At 52.5% G+C, this 25,841-nt stretch overlaps 1 protein-coding gene across 7 annotated transcripts in view; it reads left to right on the top strand.

The window, feature by feature from the left end:
• The window catches only part of CHRDL2 (chordin like 2), a 51,564-nt gene extending 34,224 nt beyond the window's left edge, over positions 1-17,340 (top strand). For 3 of the 7 annotated variants that reach the window (XM_058446974.1, XM_058446975.1, XM_058446976.1), the window contains exons 3-12: positions 1,006-1,099; positions 3,519-3,661; positions 6,120-6,213; positions 7,974-8,029; positions 9,878-10,046; positions 11,031-11,225; positions 11,563-11,736; positions 12,870-12,924; positions 16,470-16,562; positions 17,180-17,331. In XM_058446974.1, coding sequence (XP_058302957.1) covers positions 1,006-1,099; positions 3,519-3,661; positions 6,120-6,213; positions 7,974-8,029; positions 9,878-10,046; positions 11,031-11,225; positions 11,563-11,736; positions 12,870-12,924; positions 16,470-16,562; positions 17,180-17,270 — 1,164 coding nt within the window. In that variant the 3' untranslated portion in view covers positions 17,271-17,331. Of the gene's footprint in view, positions 1-1,005; positions 1,100-3,518; positions 3,662-6,119; positions 6,214-7,973; positions 8,030-9,877; positions 10,047-11,030; positions 11,226-11,562; positions 11,737-12,869; positions 12,925-16,469; positions 16,563-17,179 lie in introns of all 7 variants that reach the window. The other 4 variants (XM_058446971.1, XM_032168091.1, XM_032168092.1 and 1 more) reach the window with 3 other exon arrangements.
• Positions 17,341-25,841: the final 8,501 nt, after the last annotated feature.

The following is a 25,841-nucleotide window of genomic DNA, read 5'->3' as shown; positions in this document are numbered from 1 at the left end:
GGGCAGGAGGAAGGAACCAGGGGGAGTAGTGGGGCTAGAAACAAACTTCGCCAACTTCAGAATTGTGAACAAAGCAGGCTCCCTTCATCTAGGAGAGGACCATCGACCCCTCCTTTCCTAACTCTCATTTATTCACTCACTCATGCATTCATTCAGACGCCAGCAGCCACTAACTTGGAGCAAGGCCCCATGCCTACTATTCTTTGGAATTCGTGGTTGAATCAGTGACACAGATGTAAATGGTTCATCACAATACAGCAGAGTGACCCTTGTAACAGAGTGAAGAACAAGGTGCGGGAAGGCTGAGGGGCCAAAAAAAAAAAAAAAACTGCCTGGAGAGCTGGGAAGACCCCCACGAGGGGTGGTGGCCACTCTCCCTCAGTTTCTGCTTGTCTCTCTCTGCATATGTTCCCCTGCCCAGTTCTCTCACTTGCTATACTTAAAAAAGAGAAGGAACTTCAGGCCCTTCCTTCTCTAGTGCCAACTCCAAAGGCTTTGTCCAGGATTACCCAAACCTCCCAGAGATTTAGGGGGTGGATCATAAAGCCATCCGTCTTCTCTACATCAGGTTTTTAGTCTCACACCCCCTCCCAGTCACCTGTCCTCATGTTTCATTCCTTTCTTGACCACAAGGCTCAAGACCAGAGTTAAAAGGACCAAGCCCTAGAGTTAAAATAGCTCAGTCAAAGCATCAAGATCAATGTCAAACAACTCTAGGCTTACATGTCTTTCTCTGTGAAGGGGACAGTGTTTAAGCAAGTCTATGACCAGATCTGACCTCCGTCAGGGTAGGGGAGGCACATGGATGTGTGGGCCAAGTCAGATCCCCTTGGTGGGCAGGAATGGGGAGGAACTGGGCACACTTGAGTTAATTCTTTTCAGTCCAATCACAGGCTTACGATAAGTTCAGATTTCTGCAGTTGGGGTGGGAGTTTTGGGAAAGGACAGGTACAGGTGGAAGACGATGGTTCTTTGAACCAGGGCTGACCCTTGTGTCCCCTTCAGAGCGCCCATGTGAGTTGTTACCGCCTCCACTGTCCGCCTGTCCACTGCCCCCAGCCCGTGACGGAGCCACAGCAATGCTGTCCCAGGTGTGTGGGTAAGTAGCCATGCTCCTCCCCATCGTCCACGGACCTTTCTCCTACTCCCAGTGTAGCCCTCTAGCTGAGGGAGACCCCTGCAAGGAGAGGGGCAGTCTCTACCCATCAGATGTGTAGACACACAAAGGTGCTCAAGGGAGGAAATATCCCAGATCCCCAGGCAGTGCTGGGGTAGCAGAGACTTCGTGTCCCTAAGTAGGTGTGCATGGCAGGGGAGGGAGGACATGCAGAAAGCAGCTGCAGGAAACAGGGCCTTGCTTGGGCTGCTGACTGGCACACTTGGGCTCCAGTCTGTCTTGGGCCTGCCAGAGCTGGAGGGTGTGGGCACAGTCTGGGAAGTGAAGGTGAGTGATCTTGGGCTTGAAGGTCCTATGGGGAGACCCCAGAATTACCAATGTGGGGGCTGAGAAGGACTAAAGGAGTCAGGCCCTGTTCTCTGAGATTCCTCCCACTGCTGAGATTCAGGGACTCTACGTGTCCTGATGCTAAATGTCTATGATTCCATGATTTTAAGATTCTAAGAGCCTCTGAGAATGAGATTCTAGGAAGAAGAGGTCAGAGAAAGGAGAGGTGGTCTGGGAAGAAATTGGCAAAACCAAGTGTCCAGTGAGGGACAGCCAGAGGGGAGGCCAACTTGGAGGTGGGAGGGGAGGTTGAGAGGAAAATTGATGTTTAGAAGCATCAAGAAAGTGGTGAAGAAGAGGCTCCAGATTTTGGCCTCGGGTCTGGGCTCTGGAATCAGGACTTTCCTGGTGAGCTGGTATGGAGTGGGGCTCATTTTCCAGGGGGGCGTCCAGTAGGGATCTGACTCATGGCCCTGACATGGGTCATAGAGATTCCTGGCTGTGGGTCCCCGAGGGGACAGTGGCTCTCAGCTTCATCCTGCACAGTGAGGGAGGGTCCTCATGTCTGATGCTGACTCTGGGGGGCCTCACCTCTCCTTGCTGACTTTGGGATTTCCCCCTGTGCTTGGCCCAGGCCTCTTGTTGCTAAAACGCTCTTCACTCCCTCTCTCTTCCCATCCCCTGCCCCTCTGCCTGCTTGGCTCCACAGTGCTTCAAGACTCTGCTCGCCATTGCCATCGGCCCTTCAGGAAGCCTTCCCTGGTCACTCCTCCCCGGCTGAGTTAGAGGCTCCTCCTCTCTGCTGTCACAACTTCTGTGCTTCCATCCACCCTAGCCCTTACCTGCTACAGCATCATTGCTTGTGGCTTGTCTTTCTGCCTAATTAGATTTCAAACTTCTTTTTTTTTAATTAAAAAAAAAGTTTTGGCCGGGCGCGGTGGCTTGCACCTGTAATCCCAGCACTTTGGGAGGCCAAGGCGGGCGGATCACAAGGTCAAGAGATTGAGACCATCCTGGCCAACATGGTGAAACCCCATCTCTACTAAAAATACGAAAAAAAATAGCTGGATATGGTGGCATGTGCCTGCAGTCCCAGCTACTCAGGAGGCTGAGGCAGGAGAATTGCTTGAACCTGGGAGGTGGAGGTTGCAGTGAGCTGAGATCGTGCCACTGCACTCCAGCCTGATGACAGAGCAAGACCCTGTCTCAAAAAAGAAAGAAAGAAAAAGAAAAAAAAATTTTAAAAATGTTTTTGGTAGAGATAGGGTCTCACCGTGTTGCCCAGGCCAGTCTCGAACTCCTAGAGTCAAGTGATCCTCCCACCTCAGCCTCCCAAAGTGCTGGGATTACAGGCATGAGCCACCTACCCGTAATTTTTGAGTTTGAGTTTCTTGATGGCAAGGGCTAAATCTTACTCATTGCTCCATTCCCAATGCCTAGCATGGTGCCTAGAACAGAGGAGTGCTTAGTCAAGGGGTCTTGAATGAATGAGTGGGCTCTCTCAGGACCAGAGGCTTACCCCTCCACCTGGCAGGATGAGGATGGACTGATGGGCAGGTGATGGGGAGGGGGGCTCTGGGGGCCAGTGAATGACAGGAGTTTACACAAGCACAGGGACAATCATGCCAGCTGGCACCACTAGAATGTAACCCTGTGAGGGCAGAGACTCTTTTGCTCACTGCTGTATCCCCAGCACCTAGAACAGTGCCTGGCACTGAGAAGTGCTCCATGAACCCTCATTCAGTGCTGGATGAACTAACTCAGGCCCCACTGAGCGGAAGCTGAGGCTGCTGGCTTTACCTTCTTGCTCTGGTTGGGGCTGGCTCAGACACTGAGGGGGCTGGAGGGCTGTGGTAGGGGTCATGGGAGAGAGGGACACAGTCAGATGTAGGTATCAGAGGGACCTCTTAGTTAGCTGATATGGGGAATGACTGGCAAGGCCCAGGCCAGAGCTTGGTTTAAATATCAAGCTGGGGTCAAATGCAAAATCTTCAGAAAAGTGGCCTTGTTAATCTCAGCAAAGATTCACATGAAACCTCATTTTCTTCTTCCTCCTGCCCCTCCCCCACTGCAGAACCTCACACTCCCTCTGGACTCCGGGCCCCACCAAAGTCCTGCCAGCACAACGGGACCACGTACCAACACGGAGAGATCTTCAGTGCCCATGAGCTGTTCCCCTCCCGCCTGCCCAACCAGTGTGTCCTCTGCAGCTGCACTGTAAGAACTCCTGCCTTCCCTTCAGCACAGGCCAGTGCTCTGGGCCTGCAAAGAACATAATAGCCTGGACTGCGGACTCGGGGGGATTGTTCCTCCTGGCCAAAGCAAAGTGAATGGGCTCAGGGGAAAGGGAATATATGGGGTTTGGAATGTCCTGTCCCTAGCTGGGTCAGCTGACCATTCTCTGAGCTTCCACACCTTCCTGAGCCTTCTGTTTCCCCCACTAGACGCTGCATTCCTTGAGGGGAGGAAACATATGTGTTTCATTTCTTTATCCTCTGCTGTCAGTCCAGGGTCTAAAGCACAGAAGACATCTGTAATGATTGTCGAATGAGAGAATGAATACGCAAATGATCAGTTATCCATCCTGGGGGACAGAGACAGGGCCAGATTATCTGTAGCAAATGGAAATTAATCTGAAGCTACTTAAACTCCTCCTGCCTATTGTTAGAGCTGGACCTCGGGGCAGGCAGGGCTGACTCGGCGGTGTTCTCATGGGACAGAGACTGAAGCTAAGCAGGACCTCCTCTGGAAAGTCTTCAGCCTCCTCCTTGTAAGGGAACTGGGGTGTAGGCATGGCCTTTCTATAGGTTTGCAGGTGGCTTTCAGCATGTAATTTTTTTTTTTTTTTTTTTTTTGAGACGGAGTCTCGCTCTTTTGCCCAGGCCAGAGTGTAGTGGCGTGATCTCGGCTCACTGCAAGCTCCGCCTCCCTGGTTCACGCCATTCTCCTGCCTCAGACTCCCAAGTAACTGGGACTACAAGTGCTTGCCACCACGCCTGGCTAATTTTTTGTATTTTTAGTAGAGTTGGGGTTTCACCGTGTTAGCCAGGATGGTCTTGATCTCCTGACCTCGTGATCCACCCGCCTCAGCCTCCCAAAGTGCCGGGATTACAGGCGTGAACCACCGCACCCAGCCCAGCATGTCATTTTTAACCCTGGGCTTGGCAACTCATCCATGAATTGGCAGGAGAAGCCCCTGCCCTCCTGATTTCCTTACTACCTGATCACCACACTTGGGCCTCGGTTCCTCTGAGTGCATAAGGGAGTCTGACCAAGTGATCATTAATGTTCTCTCCCGACTAGGTATCAGAAACCTGTGTTTGAGCTCCAGCACTGTCCCAGTTCCCTGTGTGACCTCAAACGAGTCACTTTTTTTGGGCCTGCCTCCCTATCTTTTCAGTGACAGGGTCCCATCAGTCTGAGTCTTTGAATCTTAAGTTTCTGTGCTGCAGAGCAAACAGCCTGCAAATAATGAGGAGTGACTACTTATAAATCAGCCTAGTAAGTGATTACCTTTTGCAGGGTGTGAGCCTTTTGCAGTGGTCTAGGATATTGTGTCACCTGGTTCATAGAAATGCCTGGTTTATAGACAGTATCCGAATGACCCTAGGAGAAGGATATCACTATTTCTGTTTTCCAGATGAGGAAACGGGCTCAGAATAGTTGAGTGACTTGCCTGAGACCACACAGCTAGTAAGTGACAGAGCCAGAATTCAGACCCAAGGCCACCTGGCTCCAAAGCCAATGTTCTTTTCCCTGTGTCTTGCTGCCTCCCCTGAAGGGATGAGGCCTGGATGAGGAAGGGGCTGTGTCGAGAGACAGAAATGCTGGGTTATGGGTGGTGAGAGCATTCCCAGGATTCCTCTGTTCATTCTCCCTGGGTACTTGGGCCTCCCCTTCTTTCTTCTCATCCCTGATTATATGAGGCTGGCTTGACTTCTGGCCTCACCCGAGGGACCAGAACACTCACTTCTCAGACCCTCTGGAAAGAGAACAGGGAAAGGTCTCAGGGCAATAGTGCTTCCCCCCAGGCACGTTGTGCCTTGTGCTTTTCACAGCCATTCCCTCACTGAATCTTCACACCCCAAATGGGTGTGACCCCACTTCACAGAGGAGGAATCTCAGGCCCAGAGGAAAGAAGTGACCACCAAAGGTCACCTGGCCCCTGACCCCCAGAAGGCCCCTTCCCCTGCAGTCTTGCCTTTCAAGGCTGGATCCCAAAGTTGGAGACCAAGGGCTTTCAGTAAAGAGCAAGATGAGCCCAGGTATCACCCACCTGTCCCCCTCCCATGACGTTGATTTCAGTGGGAAAAGCTTGAAGACTGGGCCCCGACTGTCTTTCTAACTTGAGACGGCTCAGGTCCCGCTCCGGCTCCTCATTTGTAGGACAGGGAGATTCCTTTCTTACCAGGCAGCACCTAGGGACAGCCTGGCTGTGAGTGAGTCAGAAGCTGAAGGCTGGATGTTACCTGCAGGGCCTGGAAATGGGGCTGGGAGGGCATGGGGGACCCCTCCTCTGAGCTGTCCAGGCCTTGCCCTGGAGATGCTGTTGCTTCCCCTCCCCACCATAGGAGAGACCTCAAGGCTATTTGCTCCCAGGGAAGGGGGTGTTCCTAGCCCCCAAGGCTAGCCCTTGTCAGAGCTCATTTCCCAGCTGGTTTGCTCTATCTGTCAGGAGGGCCAGATCTACTGCGGCCTCACAACCTGCCCTGAACCAGGCTGCCCCGCACCCCTCCCGCTGCCAGACTCCTGCTGCCAAGCCTGCAAAGGTGAGTCTGTCCCTCCATCTGGCAGCACTCAACCACCCCTCTACTCCATGGGCCTAGCCGTGAACTGTGAGAGCCATGAGGAACTGCAGGTGACACCCAGCATGTAGCAGATGGCTCTTTCCTCCAGGGTGTGGCTTAGCCTGCACCCCTCAGAAAGCAGAGCCTGGCGGAAGCTGATGTGTTACTTATTTTTATTGCAGTCATTGTGGGAGGAAAGAGGGAAAGGCAGAGTGAAGCAGGTAAGGAGAGAGAAGCAATACAGGAATATGTCCAGGGGCTGGCCTCTGCTTGCTAACCAAGCAAAAGTGACCTATTGCTCTAAGTAGTCTCTGCTTCTCAGAAAAGTCTGGGGGTGGTAGAGGAAGCAGTAAGAATGTATCCACCAGCCACCAACTATCTCTCCATTGAGCCCAAAGCTCATCCATGCGTGAGACTTCCCTGCTGTGCATGCATGGGTGGGTGCTAAGTAGCCGTGAGAGCAGAAGCAGGAGTGGGCTGGGGTAAGGACTGGGGGCAGGGGATGTGGACAGGAGCTGCGGGCTTGAGGGAGGGGCACTGTGAGGCTGAGCCTGAGGGAAGTGTTGGGGAGCCCGTGTAGGGGGGCTGCTGCTGCAGTGCCTGCCATGGGGGGACAAAGTCCCTGCAATCAGATGAGCTGAAAGGACCATAAGTGGCACGTCAGAGGGGTCTAGTAAAGGTAAGGACTAGGTCTCATCCTGCCTTCCTCATGGCAGAGCTGGTCACAGTACTGGGCTCACCAGGGCTCAGAACACGTCTTTTATACAGAACCCAGGTAGAACCTCTTATAAAACAGTGAGGCAACACATCAGGTAGCAAAGGGCAGGCTAGGCTTGAGCAGAATGAAATGGTTGGACTGTTCCCTGCAGGCTGGGGTAGTCAAGGAAAGCCTCCTGGAGGAGGTGGCACTCAGGTAGAGGAGTGCTCCACAGTGGATGCATCCCCAGATGTTTGCATTTTGGAAGGAGCACTGGACTAGGAATCAGGTGACTCTAGTTTAGTCCTGGTTCTTCCAGCTAACTCCATAAATTCCTTCCCTTCTCTGGGCCTCAGTTGTGCCCTGTGATTTCTAACACAGTCTAATTCCAATGCTCTGGGTCTTTGAAGCAGGAATGATTGGTGGGAACCAGACTGTGGAGTGAGGCAAGGGATAGGGAGAGAGAGGCCCACTCGGGTTTGGGAAGCTGCAGGGCTCCAAACGACTTTATGTGCTGGTTTCCCAGGGGAATAGGGACTGGCAGGGTGCTCAGGCTGGAGGGGCCAAGGGGCTGGAGTATAGGGTCCTGGGAGTGTAAACCAAGGCCTGGTGACTTCAAGTGTGGCTGCCCAGGAAACTGCATCTATGCAGGCTGCAGGGATGGGATTCTGGGCCTTTGGGCCATCCATGGTAAATACTGAAAGGTATGGCCCAGTGTCCCAGAGAGGTGAGTTTCAGTAAGGACCAAACAGGATGCTCTGTTTCAAGGAGTTCAGTCCTAATGGTGACCAGGAGGTCAGTACAGGGAAACTGAGGCAGCAACCCAGTTGTAGGGGACTTCATCAACCCAACCAGGATGAAGAGAGGCTGTAATGGGAAGTGGAAGAAGTCCCCACTGGGGCAAAGGAGACGGCTAGTGGGCTGGGGCTGCACATGTAACAGTAGGCCTTGGGAATGGACAGAGCCTATAGGTGGAGGCCTCAGGGCTCTAGCCAGCAAGGCTGGGGAGCCTTGAGGCTGACCCAGCTTCCCTTTGAGTTTTCAGATGAGGCAAGTGAGCAATCGGCTGAAGAGGACAGTGTGCAGTCGCTCCATGGGGTGGTGAGTGCACAGCCTTATTGATGGGGTGCAGGACAGGGGGCTGGGATCCAGGGCCTAAATCTCGTGACTCTGGGGCAGGCAATACCAGTTATTGTCCTCATTTCTTGTTTGTCCCCTGGGTCAGCTACATGAACGTCCACTATATTCCAGCCCCTCTCCCTAGCCTCCCATCATGGGTCCCGTCATGGGTCCCGTCATGGGTCCCATCATGGTTGATGGGTAAGGAGTGGCCTGGGGGAAACAGGTCACCACGCAGGGCAGCAGCAGGCCCCAAACTTCCTCATTTTCCTCTCGAGAAACACTTTGACACTGTTCCATCTATAGCCTGTGTCCCCCCTTAGTTCAGGCACCTTCTTCCCAGGGAATGGCCTCTAACTTGGGCCAGCCTTCCCCACCCAGTTCCTGAGGTACTGGCTCTTTAGAGCCTGCCTGTCTGTACCCCCCTGTATCTTGGCCCCTCTCAAGCTTGGTCTAGGTTAAGATGGGCTTAGCTGGACAGCTCTCTCTGGTCTGAGAGGAAGGAGATAGAGAATGGGCTCACGCATTGATTCAAGTCCCTGATGGATCCTCTCTGCTATGTCTGCCACATGAACAACTCCACCTGCTCATCCAGCCTGGGTCTCCTGGTCTCTGGGAGACTAGAGGCTGCCTCCCCTTCCCAGAGATTCCCCAGGAGCCTGAGCCCATGTCCGCACCCTTCTCCTCTGCCAGCTCATCCTGCTGCCCTCCCCACCCAGGCTAGGCCTTCTCAGGTGGGGGCCTGAGACCTGAGACCTGAGGGTACCACAGGACCTAAGCCATTCCCTCCACTTTCCTTCCTGTCCTCTTCCTAGGAGGCAGTGCGTAAGTGAAACCCACCCAGGCTGAGTTCCAGGCTCTGATCAGCTACTTACTGGGCTGGGTGACTGGAGAAAGCATTAGGAGACTGAGCTGTTTGATTCCTTCTTGCCTTTATTCCACTCAACACACATCTCCCAGGAGTGTCCTATGTGCCTGAGCCCGTGCTGGGGCCTGGGACAGTTTCCACTCTGGGAGCTCTTGTGAGCTCAGGCTCTGGGCCATCGGAGAACTGATGCAGGGACTGTATCAGGCAGGAATGGGCTCTAGAAGAAGGAATGTGTGTGGCTCCAGGTCAGCGAGGGAGGTAATAGGCTCTGGTCCCTGCCCCAAGCCCATTTGCTCCTCTCCTGTGGCCGGGAGCTGCCCAATCCCCAAACTCTGAGCTGTCCTCGCCACACCCCTATTGCTGTCACTGACAGCCCTCTCAAGACCTGGTCTGGAGGGACAGGGTCTGGGGGTTTTGGATCCCAGGGGTTCAGGAAAGAGGGCCTAAGCTTCAGAGACCCTTTGTCTCTGGATGGGGCCTGCTCTTGGTCTTCACACCCCATGGGATTCTGGGGCCTGATGCCATCTTCAGAGGGCCATCCCCTTGTCCAGCCACCGACTAAATCTCCGCAAAGGAGAACTGCCTGCCATGCATCCTCACTGCATGCTCACCTGTTTCCCAAATATGAAGTTCTCCCTGATCAGTTACATCTGTGAGATCAAGACCTCAGCACCCTCTGTCCACCACAGCCCCAAGGCCTTGGCTCTGACAAGGCCCAAGAAGGGCTTCGTGGAGGCCAGATTTCCAAATCACCATCCTCTGGGAGTTTTCAAAGATCGAACTGTCTGAAAACATCTTAGACCTCATCCAGATCTTTCTGTCCTGGTCTCTGCCTTCTCTTCTCTGGGAAGTCATGCTGGGGTCTCCCCACAGCCTCTTGCTGCAGCCTGTCTTGCTGTTCTGGCTCCAGCTGGGGCCTAGTATGCTCAGTCAGTGACTTTCATCCTTCCTGCCATTCACAGAGACATCCTCAGGATCCGTGTTCCAGTGATGCTGGGAGAAAGAGAGGCCCGGGCACCCCAGCCCCCACTGGCCTCAGCGCCCCTCTGAGCTTCATCCCTCGCCACTTCCGACCCAAGGGAGCAGGCAGCACGACCGTCAAGATCGTCCTTAAGGAGAAGCATAAGAAAGGTGGGGACTGGACCCTCCTCCAATCTGTGAGGCAGAGAAGGGGGGCGCTGACTGCTCCCACCTCCCACTCCCAACCCCCTGAACTGTCTCCTCAGCAGTTCCCTAATTCCAACTTGGCCATGAGCTTGTAGAGTCGGGGAATGCCAAAACTGAATGAGGGTGCTCTTAAAGATCATCAGGTTCAAACCCCCATTTGACAGATAAGGACACTGAGGTTCAGAGTAGTGAGTAAGAGACAACTAGTTCTGGAACAGTACAAGATTTTTTTTAGCACCTACCGAGTCTTTGCTGGGAAGAGGGGCAGACAGAACAGATAGATGGGAAATAGAAAATGGTCTCTGCCCTTGAGGGGCTCATAGACTAGTTGGGAAGACAGACAAGTAAATAAATGACTTTAATATAAGGAAGTGTGCTGAGGGACAGTTTTTGACAAAGGAAGGAGGGAGCAGAGCGAGGCTGCAGGAGGACAGTGGGATGAAGTAGAGAAGGTGGCCAGATGGGCAGCCATGGCCACAGAAGGGGAGAAAAGAGACCTCCCTGCAGGGCACCCTTATGGCTGGAGAAGGAAGAGCTATGGGGCTACTGAGTCCTGGCCCTGCCTTGTTCAGATGGGACACTGAGGCAGGGGGGGAAAGGGACCTGCCAGGGCTCACATGACCAGGTGATGACAAAAGTTGATCTCAGTTCTCCTACCACAAGATCAGCACTCTCCTTGCTCCCGCAGAAATGTCCTGAAGGGTGAGGGAGGACTCTCCATCTTCAGTAAGTTCCTTCTGGGCCCATCTCAGCTCTGAGTGCTGCAGTGGGCGGTGTCAGGGAGAGGGGACAGGTTTTATACCCTGGCCTATGCTTTGCAGGCAGTGTGGCTAGGCAGGACTGGTAAAGTGAGGGCTCCCCAAGGGCCCACCCCACCCGCTGCTGGACCAGAGGCCCTGGACAGGTCTGAGGCTCTGATCCTCCTCCTTTCTCACCCTCCTTATTCAGCCTGTGTGCATGGCGGGAAGACATACTCCCACGGGGAGGTGTGGCACCCGGCCTTTCGTGCCTTCGGCCCCTTGCCCTGCATCCTGTGCACCTGTGAGGATGGCCGCCAGGATTGCCAGCGTGTGACCTGTCCCACCGAGTACCCCTGCCGTCACCCCGAGAAAGTGGCTGGGAAGTGCTGCAAGATTTGCCCAGGTACACAGGGGCACTGGGAGCAAGGAGGGCACTGGCCAGAGTGAGCCCTGGGTCTCTCTCCCCAGAGCCACAGACACTTGGAACATCTCAGACATGGAAGGGCATGCATCAGTGCCACAGGATGCAGGGCACGTCCGACACACAGGAGTGGAAAATGTCAGATGAAAATATTAAATGGATAGAACCATGCGGTGTCAGGATAATAGATTCAGAGGTTGTTAACATAGAATCAATAATGTTCCGGATTCCATGAAGTCACAACATTTTAGAATATTAGAGGTTTGAAGAGGTACAGCCAATGTTTATCGAACACTTCATGAGCTTCTTGTCCCTCCAGAGGACAAGGCAGACCCTGGCCACAGTGAGATCAGTTCTACCAGGTGTCCCAAGGCACCGGGCCGGGTCCTCGTCCACACATCGGTATCCCCAAGCCCAGACAACCTGCGTCGCTTTGCCCTGGAACACGAGGCCTCGGACCTGGTGGAGATCTACCTCTGGAAGCTGGTAAAAGGTGAGTGTTGGCCCACTCCCAGTGGGGTGTACCTCTGACCAGTCCCCCTTCCCGTGCCCCAGACCCTACAGGGGCCTTAGGGATGTTTTGCTGATCAGGTACCTCTGGCTGCCCCGCCAGGTTTAAGAGCCCCTGATTCCAAGAGCAGGGAGATAGTGAGCCTGACTGGTTCTCTACAATTCTGATAAGCTCCTCCCGCTGATGCCAAGGCTCGATAGTGCTCCCTCTCCTGGGGGTAAGGCGCTGTTGCACCTTGTGAGGAGCCAGGGAGAAATAGATGTCTAATGGCAGGATTTGAGCACTGGGAGCCTCAGGCAGGAGGGCCCTCACAGCATCCTCAGAGTAGGAGGGCCTGGAGGCTGGCTGTGTTCAGCCTTTTTAAAGTGGTGGATCTTATCGCTCCCAGGTAAGTGGACATCAGAACCATAGTTCTCATTCTGTGAGAAACCCACTCTCTTCAACAATCTGCTGCTATCACCAACTGAAGGTCAAGAGGAGTTTTTTCTACCTTTTTTTTTTTTTTTTTTTTGAGACAGGATTTCAGTCACCCAGGCTGGAGTGCAGTGGCATGATCTCGGCTCACTGCAACCTCATCCTCCTGGGCTCAAATGATCCTCCCATCTCAGCCTCCTGAGTAGTCGGGACCACAGTTATGAGCCACCACACCCAGCTAATTTTTGTATTATTTTGTAGAGATGGGGTTTTGCCATGTTGCCCCGGCTAGTCTCGAACTCCTGGACTCAAGCAATCCTCCAGCATCAGCCTCCCAAAGTGCTGGGATTACAGGCGTGAGCCACCACACCCAGCAGGTTTTCATTGATAAGGAAATTGCTGAAAGTTCAGTTTCGTGGCCTTTCTTGTAAAACATAAGTCCTCTGGGTAGAGTGAACTGTTAAGCCATGATCCAAATTAAAGTCTTTTAAGTGTGAATTAGCTCTAAAGTTCCTTTCCTCTACTGATGGTTTTGGCTGGCGGGGTGGGGGTGGAAGAGGGAATGATGATAAGAAAAATGACAATGATAATAATAACCAATGTGTGTAGCACTTTGGAGTTTACAAAGTGCTTTCACATTCACTATCTCATTTGATCCTCAACGATCCTGAGAGTTAGATATTATTATCCCCATTTTACAGATGAGGAAACTGAGGCTCAGAGAGGTGAAGTACCTGGCCCAAGGCCACACAGCCAGTAAGTGGAGGACGGGAGCTAGAGCCCATGTCTTGTGGCGTCAGATGCGGCTCTTTCCCTGCTCTACTCTGCCCCCTGTCGTAGGAGGAATGGACGAAGAAAGTGGAGCTGTTCATCCTGGAGAAGAGAAGACTCAGGGGGACAGGACTGCTGGCTTCGTGGCTCTGAAGGGCTGTCCCAGGCAGAGGGAGCAGCCGTGTTCTGAGTGACCGCAAGGGTCAAACAACAAGCAGGGGCTTTGGGTTCGAATCCCAACTCTGCCAGTTTGAATCCAGACTCTGCTATATCTTAGCTGTGTGGCCTTGGGCAGTCACATGATCTCTCTGGGCCTCAGTTTTCTCTTCTGTAAAGTGGGGAAGAGGGTTTTTGGAGGATTAAATGACATGACATTGGTGCAGCCCCTGACGTACACCAGGCACTAAAAATGTCAGTCTTCTCATTCCACCACATCAGGTTGGTGAGAAATGCAGAGAGGCAGCTTTCAGCTCCAAGAGAAGAAGAACTTTCTCACAGTTGGAGGCTTCTGCCAGTGGAAGGGAGGGAGCAAGCTCCACTTACGAGAAGCATGCAAGCAGGGGCTGGTGGGGATTCCGTCTGCAGCTGGGGAGTTAGATTCAGTAACCCTTAAAATTTTTTGAGCCTTAAGATTCCATCAGTCCCAGCTGGGCCTGGTGGCTCACACCTGTAATCCCAGCACTTTGGGAGGCCAAGGTGGGTGGATCGCTTGAGCCCAGGAGTTTGAGACCAGCCTGGCCAACATGGTGAAACCCATCTTTACTAAAAATACAAAAATTAGCCAGGCGTGGTGGTAGGCGCCTGTAATCCCGGCTACTCAGGAGGCTGAGGAAAGAGAATCACTTGAGCCCAGGAGGTTGCGGTGAGCTAAGATTGTGCCACTGCACTCCAGCCTGGGTGACAGAGTGAGACTCCATCTCAAATAATAATAATAATAATAAAAAGATTCCATCAGTCCCTGGGCAGGTTTTGGCCACGTTTACTCTGGGCCTCTCTCCCTCCGCTGCCCCCAACTAAGTGCCGGGACATGGAACATAATAGGCCCCAGCCTCTGTCCTTAGGAGGCTTAGTGACCTGGGTGCAGTGGAGCTTATTGGGAGCTGAACTGGTCAGGGAAGGCTTCGTGAAGGATGGGCCTCAATGATGTAAAGAGCCAATGGACAGACAATGTCACTAAAAATTAAAATAAGTAAGTAAATAAATAAAGAGGCAAGAAGGGTACACTGCAGCCAGGATGACAGCGAGAGCCTCAAACGCTGGCTCCAGAGCTCATGCCCAAATGCCCTGTGCTCTGTGATTGGTGTGTAGCAGGCACTATGTATAATGTATCTCATTTAATCCTCTTAAGAAACCTAAGGGGCACGTATTAATGCCCCCATTTTGCAGGTAAGAAAACTGAGTCGGAGAGGTCAAATGACTTACTCAAAGTCACACAGTTTAAGCAGTAAAGCAAAGATTCAAATCCAGCTCTGACTGTCCCCAGTGCCACCTCCACAGAGGTGACCTTGTGCTTTTAGGGAGGATGGCCAAGGTGTGCCAGGATGGCACAGTGGGGGCATAGCTCATGGCCAATCTCATTGTCACCAGGCCCAGAAGAAAAGGAAAAACAACTTCACAATGCCAGGCCCTGCCATCCTGTCACTAGCAAACCGCACCCCATCTCCTCACCCTGTGGGTTGCCTAAATGCCCCATCAGCCTCCCTGTTCCCTCCCTGTCCCAGACCGTGGGAGTTAAAACAAACACTCCCCAGGGTTGATTGTCAGTGGGAACCACTCACTGTTTCCCCAGTCCAAGGAACGGAAACGAAGTGAGCAGGCAGATGCTAGGTGAGGCCACACCACGAGGGGCCAGCCCCAGACACAGGAATCTAACCAGATAGTTGGCTTAGGGTTAAGGGCCTTTTCGATTCTAAAGTTTCACAGTAAAAAGGATGTCGGGGTCTCGATTCTAAGCCCTGCCTAGGAAGGAAGGCCCCCTGCAGCCTCCTGATGGCTTGATGGTATCTGGCGCCTGACTGTACGTACCCCCACTCCCACTCCAGATAGGTGACACACTTCCAACACTGTGAATTGCTCAGCCCTAAGGGCATCTGACTTCACACTGAGCTGAGCCTATCCTGTGTCCCTGGACTTGCCCATTGGTGCCAGCTCTGCATTGAGGATCCACAGAGCCTACCTGCCCTCAGACCTGCCACAGCCCTTCAAAGGGCAAGAGGCACAACCATGACCCTCAGGCTAGCTCTTGATTCCAGGCCAGAGACCCAGTCCTTTCAATTATGCTTTAATGCTTTACAGACCACAGCGTGGGAACCCACCCTCATCCCTGCCACCTTCTCTTCAATTTTTCTGTAACTTGGGAGCATGCAGGCAGGCCTGTGCCGAAGGACCCATCCCCATCTCATCTCATGCTTGTTGCCTGCCGCTATGATATAATCCCTGGGCCTTTGGAGTTTCTTCCATATCCTAGTCCTTGGCATCTGGGCTGGGGGGTCCATGGACAGTGCTGGACATTTCCTGATTCCTGGAACTCAGTCCCAGGATCAGGGTTTTCTGTTCCCCTTGGCGGGAATCCCACGCTGATTCCCATAAGCAGGGCCAGTTCTTGGTCTTCTTAAAGGCAGTACTGGCCTAGCAGAGGCCTTGCTGGTTGCATCTGTTCTTTCTGGCCAGAGACCTTGGTGGGTAACAGCTGGTGCAGCCTCACAGCCCATGTGCTCAGGGCCTCAGAGCCACGTGTGGTGCCAGTGTCCAGCACCCCATGAGACGCAAACATCAAGGGATCCAGCTAATACCTCATTCCCCCTCGGGGCCTGGCCTAGACTGGGTATGTGTGGGGTGTGTGTGTGTGTGTGTGTGTGTGTGTGTGTGTGTGTGTGTGTACTTGTTCATCCATTCATCCATCCATCCATCCATCCATCCATCCATCCATCCATCCATCCATCTGTCCAGGGATTCATTCATTCTACATGCTAAATGTGGGCCAGGCTCAAGGGACCCAGAGAGGAGAGCCCTCTGGGAGTCCCCAGTCTGGTAGAGGAAGCAGGAGTAGACACAATGAGAGCACATTAGAAACAGGCACAGTCACAGATGGAAGCCAGGTGCTGTGGGTGCCCCAAGGAGGAATTGCCTCCGGTGGATTAGGGAAGACTTCCCAGCTAAGGCTTGGAGCACAGGTAGGAGTTCATTTGGTGCCAATAGTAGAAGTAGTGGCCAGGTGCAGTGGCTCACGCCTGTAATCCCAGCTTGTGCTTTGGGAGGCCAGGGCGGGTGGATCATTTGAGGTCAGGAGTTCGAGACCAGCATGGCTAACATGCTAAAACCCAGTCTCTACTAAAAATACACACACAAAAAAAAGATAGGAGAATGGATTCAAAATATTGAGGAAATGTCATCAGCAGGATTTTGTGTCAGATCAGAATGGGGTGGGGGAGGGAGTGACTGGGTCCATTCTGTGCTAAGTCACCCTGTTTCACTTTTCACTGACTGTAAGTTTTTGCCTTTCCTGCTCACATCCTTGTCTCTGCCCTCAGGAATCTTCCACTTGACTCAGATCAAGAAAGTCAGGAAGCAAGACTTCCAGAAAGAGGCACAGCACTTCCGGCTGCTCGCTGGCCCCCACGAAGGTAGGAGCTTGGGTTGAGGAATGGGGCCGGGGGGAAGAAGGCAAGGACACAGGCCAGAGCCTCTCGGGGAGTTCCCAGGCTGCTGGTGCCGGGAGGAGGGGCTGTCAGCCACAGACGTCAGTTCCCAGCACAGGAATCCAGTGGGTGTCTGCGCCAGAGATTTCCTAACTCCAGAGCGGGAAGGTGAAGCAGAGCTGGCTAGATTTGGTCTTGGGGGTGGAGGGAGAAAGGGCTGTGGCAAGGGGAGGTCTGAGCCCCCAAACCTGTGTGCTGCCCACTCCCTCTCTACTGGAACGTTTCCACTTTCCTTCTATACCTTACTTTTAGGAAGATGGACCCAGGTGGGGCTTCGGGTCGGAGAGGGGAGGTCACAGAGGGGAGTATTACGAACAGGTGTCAGGAAACCAGCTCTGTCCCCCAAGGTTGTTTGAAAGCTGGATCATGTGCCCCATCACGCCCAGTGTGATGGCACACTCGCCTCCAGGCTCCCTGTGGGCTCCAAACCCTGGCCCTTGCAGTTCCTCCTGGCCCAAGGCTTTTCCAACCCCCAGCCGCTGCCTCTGTTGTGCACGTGCAGACACACGCGCCTCTTCTCTCTTCTGCCCTCCTCCATGCAGGTCACTGGAACGTCTTCCTAGCCCAGACCCCGGAGCTGAAGGTCACAGCCAGTCCAGACAAAGTGACCAAGACATTATAACAAAGACCTAAACAGTTGCAGATATGAGCTGTATAATTGTTGTTATTATATATTAATAAATAAGAAGTTGCATTACCCTCAGCCCTGCCTTCTAGGTTCATATCCAGTCTCCCACATGCTCTCTCAGTGACTCCACAAAGTTATCCCCATTTTACAGGGGTGGAAACCGAGATCCAGAAGGGATAGAGAATGGTCCCGGTCCTCACAGTGAGTTGTCACCAGAGCCAAGGCTAGCTCCCCCAGCCTCCTCACCCAGGCCCCCCACTGCAGCACCTCCTGCTTTTCCGGGCAGCCCCCCTCCCACAGCTCTTTGACACTGAGCCTCAGAAAGAGGAATGACTCTAATTAGCCAGGGGAGGGCATTAATGGAGCCTTAAAGCACTTTCCCAGCAAGTATTCCTGGGATCCTCACCACTATCTTCACACCCTACAATGAGGAAACCCAGTTAGGGAGGAGCAGCAGGCAGTCATTTGCCCGAAGCCGCAGAGCTGCTTAGTAGCAGATCTGGAGTTAGAAGCCAGATCTCTTGCTCCAGGCTAGCACTCCTTCCCAAGTTCCACAGTGTGGCCAGTGTCACAAGCCCAGATAGCCTCACCTCAGAGGATTTCCAAGACTGGGCGGTCAGATTGCCAACCTGGCACCATGCTCTGAGAAGGCCCGACAGTTACAATTAAAGACACCATTAGGGCCAGGCATGGTGGCTCATGCCTACAATCCCAGCACTTTGGGAGGCCGAGGCGGATGGATCATCTGAGGCCAGGAGTTCGAGACCAGCCTGGCCAACATAGTGAAACCCCATTTCTACTAAAAATACAAAAAATTAGCGAGGCATGATGGTACATACCTGTAATTCTAGCTACTCGGGAAGTTGAGGCATGAGGATTGCTTGAACCCAGGAGGCAGAGGTTGCAGTGAGCCAAGATTATGCCACTGCACTCCAGCCTGGGTGACAGAGTAAGACTCCATCTCCAATAATAATAATAATAATAATAAAATAAAGACACCATCAATAATTTATCCTGCCCACATGTACAAATCCTTATAATTTCAAAGATGTTTTCATGCCAATGATTTCACTTAAGGTGAAAGGTGTAGGCACTATGCACATTTTAGAGAAAGAGATGGGCTCAGGACCACCACATATCTTCCCCAAAGCCTCACAGTGGTGTGCTCAAGCCAGGGCTAGAACTCAGGCCTCCTGGCCCCAGGCAGGGTTCTCTCCTCAGGACAGCTAGTCTCAACCCTCTCACAACCACAGCTCCTCCATTCCCTCCCCACCCATGCCTGATCAAAGCTCCAGAGAAATGGTGGACAGTAGTCTATTGACTGGACTTGTGCAGCCACTCAGAGGGCTCTGGCCATTGTCTCCACAGCCTTGGCCTTTTTTTTTTTTTAAGAGATGGGGTCTTGCTATGTTGCCCAGGCTGGTCTAGAACTAGTGGGCTCAAGCAATCCTCCTGCCTCAGCCTCCCAAAGTGGTGAGATTACAGGCACGAGCCACTAAGCCCAGCCTCCACAGCCCTAATCGTGAACCTACGGCTACTAAGGTTTGGGAAGTCTGATGCCACCCTTATTGAGCAGGGATGAGTGTCTCCCTCCCCTGACTCCTCTGCCAGCTCCCAGGGGTCTGGATTTGAAAGTCTGGGGTTTGAGGCTGGAACTTCCCAACATCCCCTCAGTCAGAAGACATTCACCTTCTCCCCTCATAGCCTCTACCTGTCCCTCCTCAAGACGACTCACAATTTTGGCCTGGCTTGCTCACACAGAGGGTTCACTTGGAGCCCCGGGGATGGGTTCTGAGCTTGCCTCATTTAAAGTGCAGGAATCTGAAAGCTTAACCATTCACAGGATAAACTCTGGTCATCCTTCAGCCTATCTCAGATGTCTTCAGTGATACTTTCCCTGATACATCTGTGCCCTGTACGGCGGCTCCTTTCCTGGAAAATGGTGTTTGGAGGTAGGGCTCTGTCATCAGAGGCAGTTCCAGGGTCTCCGGACAGGAGTGGACTTCGCTGTACACGTTTCCTCATGCCGCAGGCCAAATTGCCTTCCTGCTTTCTCTGATGGGCTTATGGGATGCCTATGAGGTTCGCTTTTCCACCAGGGGGACACATTCAGCACATTGCCCTCTCCTGACTTTGGTCCAGACCTTTCTGTGTGTGTAAACACGGCTCGCCATGTGAGTCTTCAGGCAGCTCTGCCATGTTGTCTTCTCTTTCACGGATTCATTCATAAAACAGCTTCGGCGTGCTCTCGGGTGGGCTTTATGCTCGAGCACCAACACAGTGCAGGGAGCTAATTGCCCTTCCTGTGCTTTTAGAGCCTCAAGTCTGGAGGAGGAGATAGAGGAGGGAGCGGCATCTGAGCCCCTCAGTGTTGTGAGTGCTAAGGGCAGGGACCAAGGGGGCACAGCCCCAACCCAGACTGAGGACACTCAAGCAGGCTCAGAAGGTGAGCAGGAGGTAGCAAAAATAGGGGAGAGAGAGAGGAGGGCGGGTGATGGCGCAGGAAGAGAAAACTTGGTAGAAGGTGAAAAGTAGCAAGTTCCAGCAGAACCGCAAATAGCTCACTGTCACTGGATGATAATTTGAGGCAACGAGCAAAGGGAGGTGAGGCTGCACAGCTAGCTGAAGAGCTCTGACTGCATCCTGAAGGCTAGCAGGTAGCCCCAGGAGAGTTTCAATACTTTGGTCAGATTTGTGATTGAGAACACTGGTTCTACCGGCCAGGTGAAGAATGGCCTGGCAGAGTGAGGCTGAGGCCAGGTAGGAGGTGGCTGCTATGGGATCCATGTGAGGATGACTCTGGCCTGGGTAGGAGAGAGGTCATGGGCAAGGCAGAGCGGATGACTGGCTAGACTCAGGATTGAGGGAGAGCAAGGAGCAAGTGTGTACCTGGTGTCTCACTTGGTGACACCTTCTGGGAGAAGAAGCCAGAAGTTTCAGCTGAGCACACGCTGAGGCTCAGGAGGTATCCACAGCCCTCTGGGTTTAATAGGTCTGGAGAGAAAGCTGGGCTAGAGGTGGGGAGTTGGGAGCTGTTGACCTGTAGGTGGTAACTAAAGCTGGGAGAGGGGGCGACACTGGCCTGGGAGAGATGGTGGAGTAAACAGAGTGGGAGCAGGACGGACCCCAGAGCATCAGCAAAGGGTCAGCATGGCGGACAGGGAACAGGTGGGGGAGCAGGGTGCTGAGAGGGCCAGGAGTGAGGCCGGCAAAGAGACCTTCGTGGAGACAAGGAGGCTCCAATGGCCACAGCAGGGAGCATAGTCAGGAGAGCTGAGAGGTGGGAGCTGGGTTTTAGGTGCTGAGATGGTTTCTGGGAAGTGAGGAAACAGACAAGCATTTTAAGAAAGCTGGCAATAAAGAAGAAGAGAGGCAGGGCCGTGGCTGGCTGTGCACATGAGCTTGAAGAAGACAGCTTTTTGGCTGGGAGGAAGTCTCGGTGATGAGGAGATGCCCCAAGAGAGGGAGAATCAGGAGAAACAGGAGTGAGGATGGAGGAAGGCAAGATTTAGGGATGGGTTAAAATCCATTCTTCCTTGGCCTCTAAGCTGCTGCATAACACTACTCATCTCCCCATGAGTGTGATGAGGGAGAGGTGAGTGGGGGGCTCCCAGGGCTGACCAGCCCTGCCCCCTCATGGGGCTCCCCAAGGCTCCAGCAGGGAGTCCCACGGGATCCACTGTCCCACTGGTGGCCAGGCTGGGCATGGCCAGAGCTCCCACTGAGGTAGTGATATCCTTCCTGGCCACTGGTTAACAAAGCACATTCAAATCCATTGTCTCATCTGATCCCTAGTACAGCCCAGTGAGGTGGGGCTTGTTAACCACATCAGACAAGGGAACTAAGGCTCCAGGGAGAGAAGGTCACTCACCAAGGTCACAATAACAAATGGACAGTTGGATTCCAACTGGGGTCTATGATTCTATATCCTAAAGTCTTAATTTTATTTTTAAAATTTTTTTGTGCAACTTTATGGGGTACATGAGAAATTTTGCTGCATGTGTATAATGTGCAGTGATCAAGTCAAGGTATTTATGGTGTCCATCACCTGAATACATTTTTGTTAAGTACAGTCACCTTACCGTGCTATCAATCACTGAACGGAATCCTTCTGTCTTACTACATGTCTGTACCTTCAGCCCAGTGCTCTTCATCCTCGCGCTCCCCGCACCCTTCCCAGTCTCTGTCATCTACCTTTCCACTCTCCACCTTTATGTGATAGGATTCTGTATCCTTATGGGTCCCAGAGCACAGGAGGGGGCCGGGTCCTGGGCAGGGGCAGGCATCACAGACCTGGGCTCAGAGCTCCCATTCTACTCAACCTTCCCAGGTAGCTTTCTGGCCCTGAAATGTGATCATCCTTCACAATGCCAGGCCTGGCCTCCAGGTTTCCTAGGGATGTTTCCTCCTCCTCTGGCAGCTGTCACGTCACCTCCCTTCGTCCCCCCATGAATGCTGGGCTCTGGGAAATGGCAGTATTTCTGAGAAACAGGACGTGGCCTGTGGTTTAGGGCTCGCCTGGGGGTGACGAATGGCCTGGGGCCCCACTGGACACAATGGTATCTCTCTCTAGGGCTGGCTCAGCCACCCTGCTTCCCCTCACCCTGGTCCCTGGAAGACATCCCCTGCCTGCCACCTCCTCCATCAGAGTCAGTTCATGGAAATGAGCAGGAACCACTGTAGGAAGCTGGCTGAGGTTGGAAAGGGGGTGGGTTGGCATGGGTTTCTATGTATAGGGTGTTTTCTCAGACTTTCTAGAATTAGAACCTGGACCTCTGGTACCCAGCTCAAGACTGATTTAATGACCACATGAAATTTGATTTCTCTCACCAATCCCACCTTTATCTTCCTCCAGCACAGATCAGAGCTTCCTCCAGCACAGATCAGAGCTCACATGCTTGCCCAAAGTCAAACAGCAACTGGGAGGTGGGGCTGTGATTGGTACTCACAGGGTCTCACTCCAAAGCTCGGGCCTCTCCTGCCCAGTGACAACTGGGCCAAGGCTAAGATCAGCCTTCTCACCAGCTCCCCTGTCACCAGCCTCTCCTCTCCCACCCCTGCCCCTTCCCAGTAAGTCTTGCCTATCAGAATGATCTTTCAAAAACATAAATCTGACCATGCCTCTCCCTTATTAAGCCCCTCCCTAAATGACTTTCCTTTGTCCTCAGGATGACACCAAATCTCCCCCCGCTCACCCCTTCATGATCTGACTCCTGCTGCCTTTTCAGTCCAACCCTTGGGTTTATCTCCCAGCAATACCCAAGGGTCCTGCTGCACCATCTGACCAAGTTGGATCTGGGCTCCAGAAAGACCTGAATCATGGACTCTGACGCCATCAGAACATTCCCTCTCCATTCTCAACTCTTGACCCTGAATAGTCACACCTTCTTTCCAACCAACTCTTTCAAGAAGACAACACACTACACACTGTTGAACATTGTAAGAGCTCCCAACCAGATCAGGTACAAAGGACCTTCCCTTCCCATTCCAATAGAAATACTTTGGGGAGGAACTCTGACTGGTCCATATTGGGTGACATACAGCCAGTCTCGGGTGGTCAGGGATGAGGTACTAGCATCACATGATTGGAGTAGAGGAAGAGCAGTGCCCCCAAATAAAGGAGTGGGTGGCAAACACAGGGAGTGGTCACCAAAGGGATCCCTGTTCCCAGGCCGCCACTGCTACAACTTTCTTGCAACTGTGTCCTCTCTTCCATGCCTTTTACAAGTTGTTTCCTCTTTCTGGAATGCCTTTCCCTATTTTATGCCTGTACCATTCCATTTTATCTTTCAAGATCTTCTAGAAAAGCCCTCCCTAGTCCTTGGCTGCCCCAGCATTGTCTGCTCCTCAGTAGTGGAACTCATACTTTTGTACTGCAGTGATCTGTTTCTCCCACGGGACAGTTAGTGTCTGGAACCAGAGACCACATGTTATCATCTCTGCACTTCCAGCCCCTAGCGTGGTTCCTAGCCCACAAGAGGCATTCAATATATGCTAATTGAAGGAAGGAAGAATGACAATGATGGTAAAGGCAACAGTGGTAAGATGTGGTTGACTGCTGACATATAGTAGGTACTCAATAAATGGTTGTTCAACCCTTGAATGATCACCACTACCATTGTCACTGCTATTACCACCACCACCACCGCCGTTACTGCCACCTCTACCACCGGTACCACGCCTTACACTTGCAGGGCGCAGGCAAGAATGCACGTGAAGACTACCTATCACATCCTAAATATTTAAAAGTTATAAATCAAACTAACTAAACTGTTACATGAATATGTTTCGTGTTCCTACCTTGACAAATATAACTTCTTAATGTCCTGGAAGGCCAAATTCAAATTTAAAATTTTCTGACTTCTCTGAATTCTTGGCTGGAATACGTAAACCCAGGGAGAGCCAACAACCCTTGACCCCTGGCTTCCAGCTGTTGGCCTACCTCTCTCCTCATTTCACCTCCATCCTCTACTGTGAGGGGTCCCGTACACACACATATGGACACTCCAATCTGCATGTCCATGGTGGTTTTAAAACATGTCCACAAATGCTTTTATACTCCTCCCATTGAGAGGTAGCCCATGTGTGGCCTATGTCCCCACCCCTTAAATCTGAGTAGGCTGTGACTCATTTGTACCAACAGAATGAAACAGAAATTATAAGGGGTGATTTCCAAGGCTAGGTCAGAAAAGGCAATGCAGCTACTGCTTTGCTTACAGAGATAATTGCTTTTGGAGCCCTGAGCCACTTGTACAAAGTCCAGCCACTATGAGGCCACCATGCTGTGAGGAAGCCAAGACGACATAGGTGACACACATATATGCTCCACTCAACAGCCCCAGCTGAGCTCTGGGCCAACTATCGGAAACAATAAGCAGATATGAACATAAAGACCCCTCCAGTGGAATCCAGCCCCCAGCTTAGGGTCTCCCCAGCTGAGACCCCAGACATTGTGGAACAGAGACAAACCATTCCCACCATGCCATCCCCAAGGTGCTGACCCACAGAATTCATGAGGATTAGAAAACAGTTGTTGCTGGGCATGGTGGCTCACACCTGTAAACCCAGCACTTTGGGAAGCTGAGGCGGGAGGATCATTTGAGTCCAGGAGTTTAAGACTAGCCTGGGCAACATAGCGAGACCCTGTCTCTGTAAAAAATAACAAATTACCTGGGCATGGTGGCACACGTCTGTAGTCCCAGCTATTCAGGAAGCTGAGGTCGGAGGATCGCTTGAGCCCAGGAGGTCAAGGCTGCAGTGAGCTATGATCGCGCCACTGCACTCCAGCCTGGACAACAGAACAAGATCCTGTCTCAAAAAAGAAAAGAAAAGAAAAGAAAAAAAGTTGTTTAAGCTGCCAAATTCTCCGGTAATTCATTATGCAGCAAAAGCAAATGGAACTTTTCCAAATTTCTTCCAGAGCCCCAGCAAATTATCCCTCAGGTGTAGAGAACAGACCTAGGGAAGAGGACTGTGCAGTCCAAGAAGCAGACTCAGGGCTGCTTGGGCAGAGAATTCCAGGATCCTAGGTCCCCAGTGTGGTCTAGAGGGGAGGTGGGGTGCACATACCCTCAATCCCATGGACCCCTTGGGCTGTGGCTAGGTGTGCAGCTGAAAGTGGGTCAGACTGGGGCCCTCCAGAGGGCATGGCCCGGGGTGGCGGTCCCTCTTTCCTGGGCTTAAAGGTGGTCCTGCCCTCCTTTACCACCATGGCTACCTGCTACTACCAGCACAGGGGATGTAATTGTCCTCTGTGTCCAACTGCGTCCTCAAAAGTCTCCAGTCTAGAGAGGGAAAGAGAGACATAAACAATGACAACAGAGTGACAAACACAGAAGAAGGCACGGGGGGGCTGTGAGAACCCATGGCCAGGGGGCGGGGAGAGGGGTGTCAGAGGAAGCTTCTTGGATGAGGAGACATCCAAATAGAGACCTTAAGGAATTATTCAGGGAAAGTGGTGAAGTCGTGTTTCAGTCCTAGGAAACAGGGAGGTCAGAGGCCTGACAACAGGCAAAAGTGGTGACAGGCAAGGATACAAATGGAGACTCCATGTCATATCACATATGCTCTATTACATATTATGATATGTAGTCTCCATTTGCATTCTTGCCTGGGTCCTGCAAATGGGAGGGGTGGTACTGGTGGTGGTGGAGGCAGTAATGGTGGTGGTGGCAGTGGTAATGGGAGTAACAATGGTAGCAGTGATCATTCCAGAGCTCAACAACCATTGATTGAGCACCTACTGTATGTTAAACATCTGGGAAGCAGCAAAAAGTTCAGCCTGGCAAGAGAGTAGTATCAGGCAGTGGAGGTGGGTGGTGCAGGAAGTGGGGGTGAGGGGCACGGGCTTTAGAGAGAAGCCTGGAGAGGCAGCAGAGGTCAATTTCCCCAGGGCCGCCAGAACAGGGCTGATATTCAGGAAGGATGGGCTGGCAGGGCTGGCAACACCGGGGCCTATCCTGATTGTCCAGGGCCTATTCCAAACCAGTAGTTATTTTGAATATCTCCCCTGTTTTTGAGCCTGGAATGATTTCCAGCAGGGGAGTGACTCAGACAGATTTGTGTTTTACAAAGAT

This window comes from Hylobates moloch, unplaced genomic scaffold (genome assembly GCF_009828535.3).
Source record: "Hylobates moloch isolate HMO894 unplaced genomic scaffold, HMol_V3 SCAFFOLD_11, whole genome shotgun sequence".
Lineage (NCBI taxonomy): Eukaryota > Metazoa > Chordata > Mammalia > Primates > Hylobatidae > Hylobates > Hylobates moloch.
The sequence above is the reverse complement of the archived record's forward strand: the minus strand, read 5'-3'. Positions and strand labels throughout refer to the sequence as shown.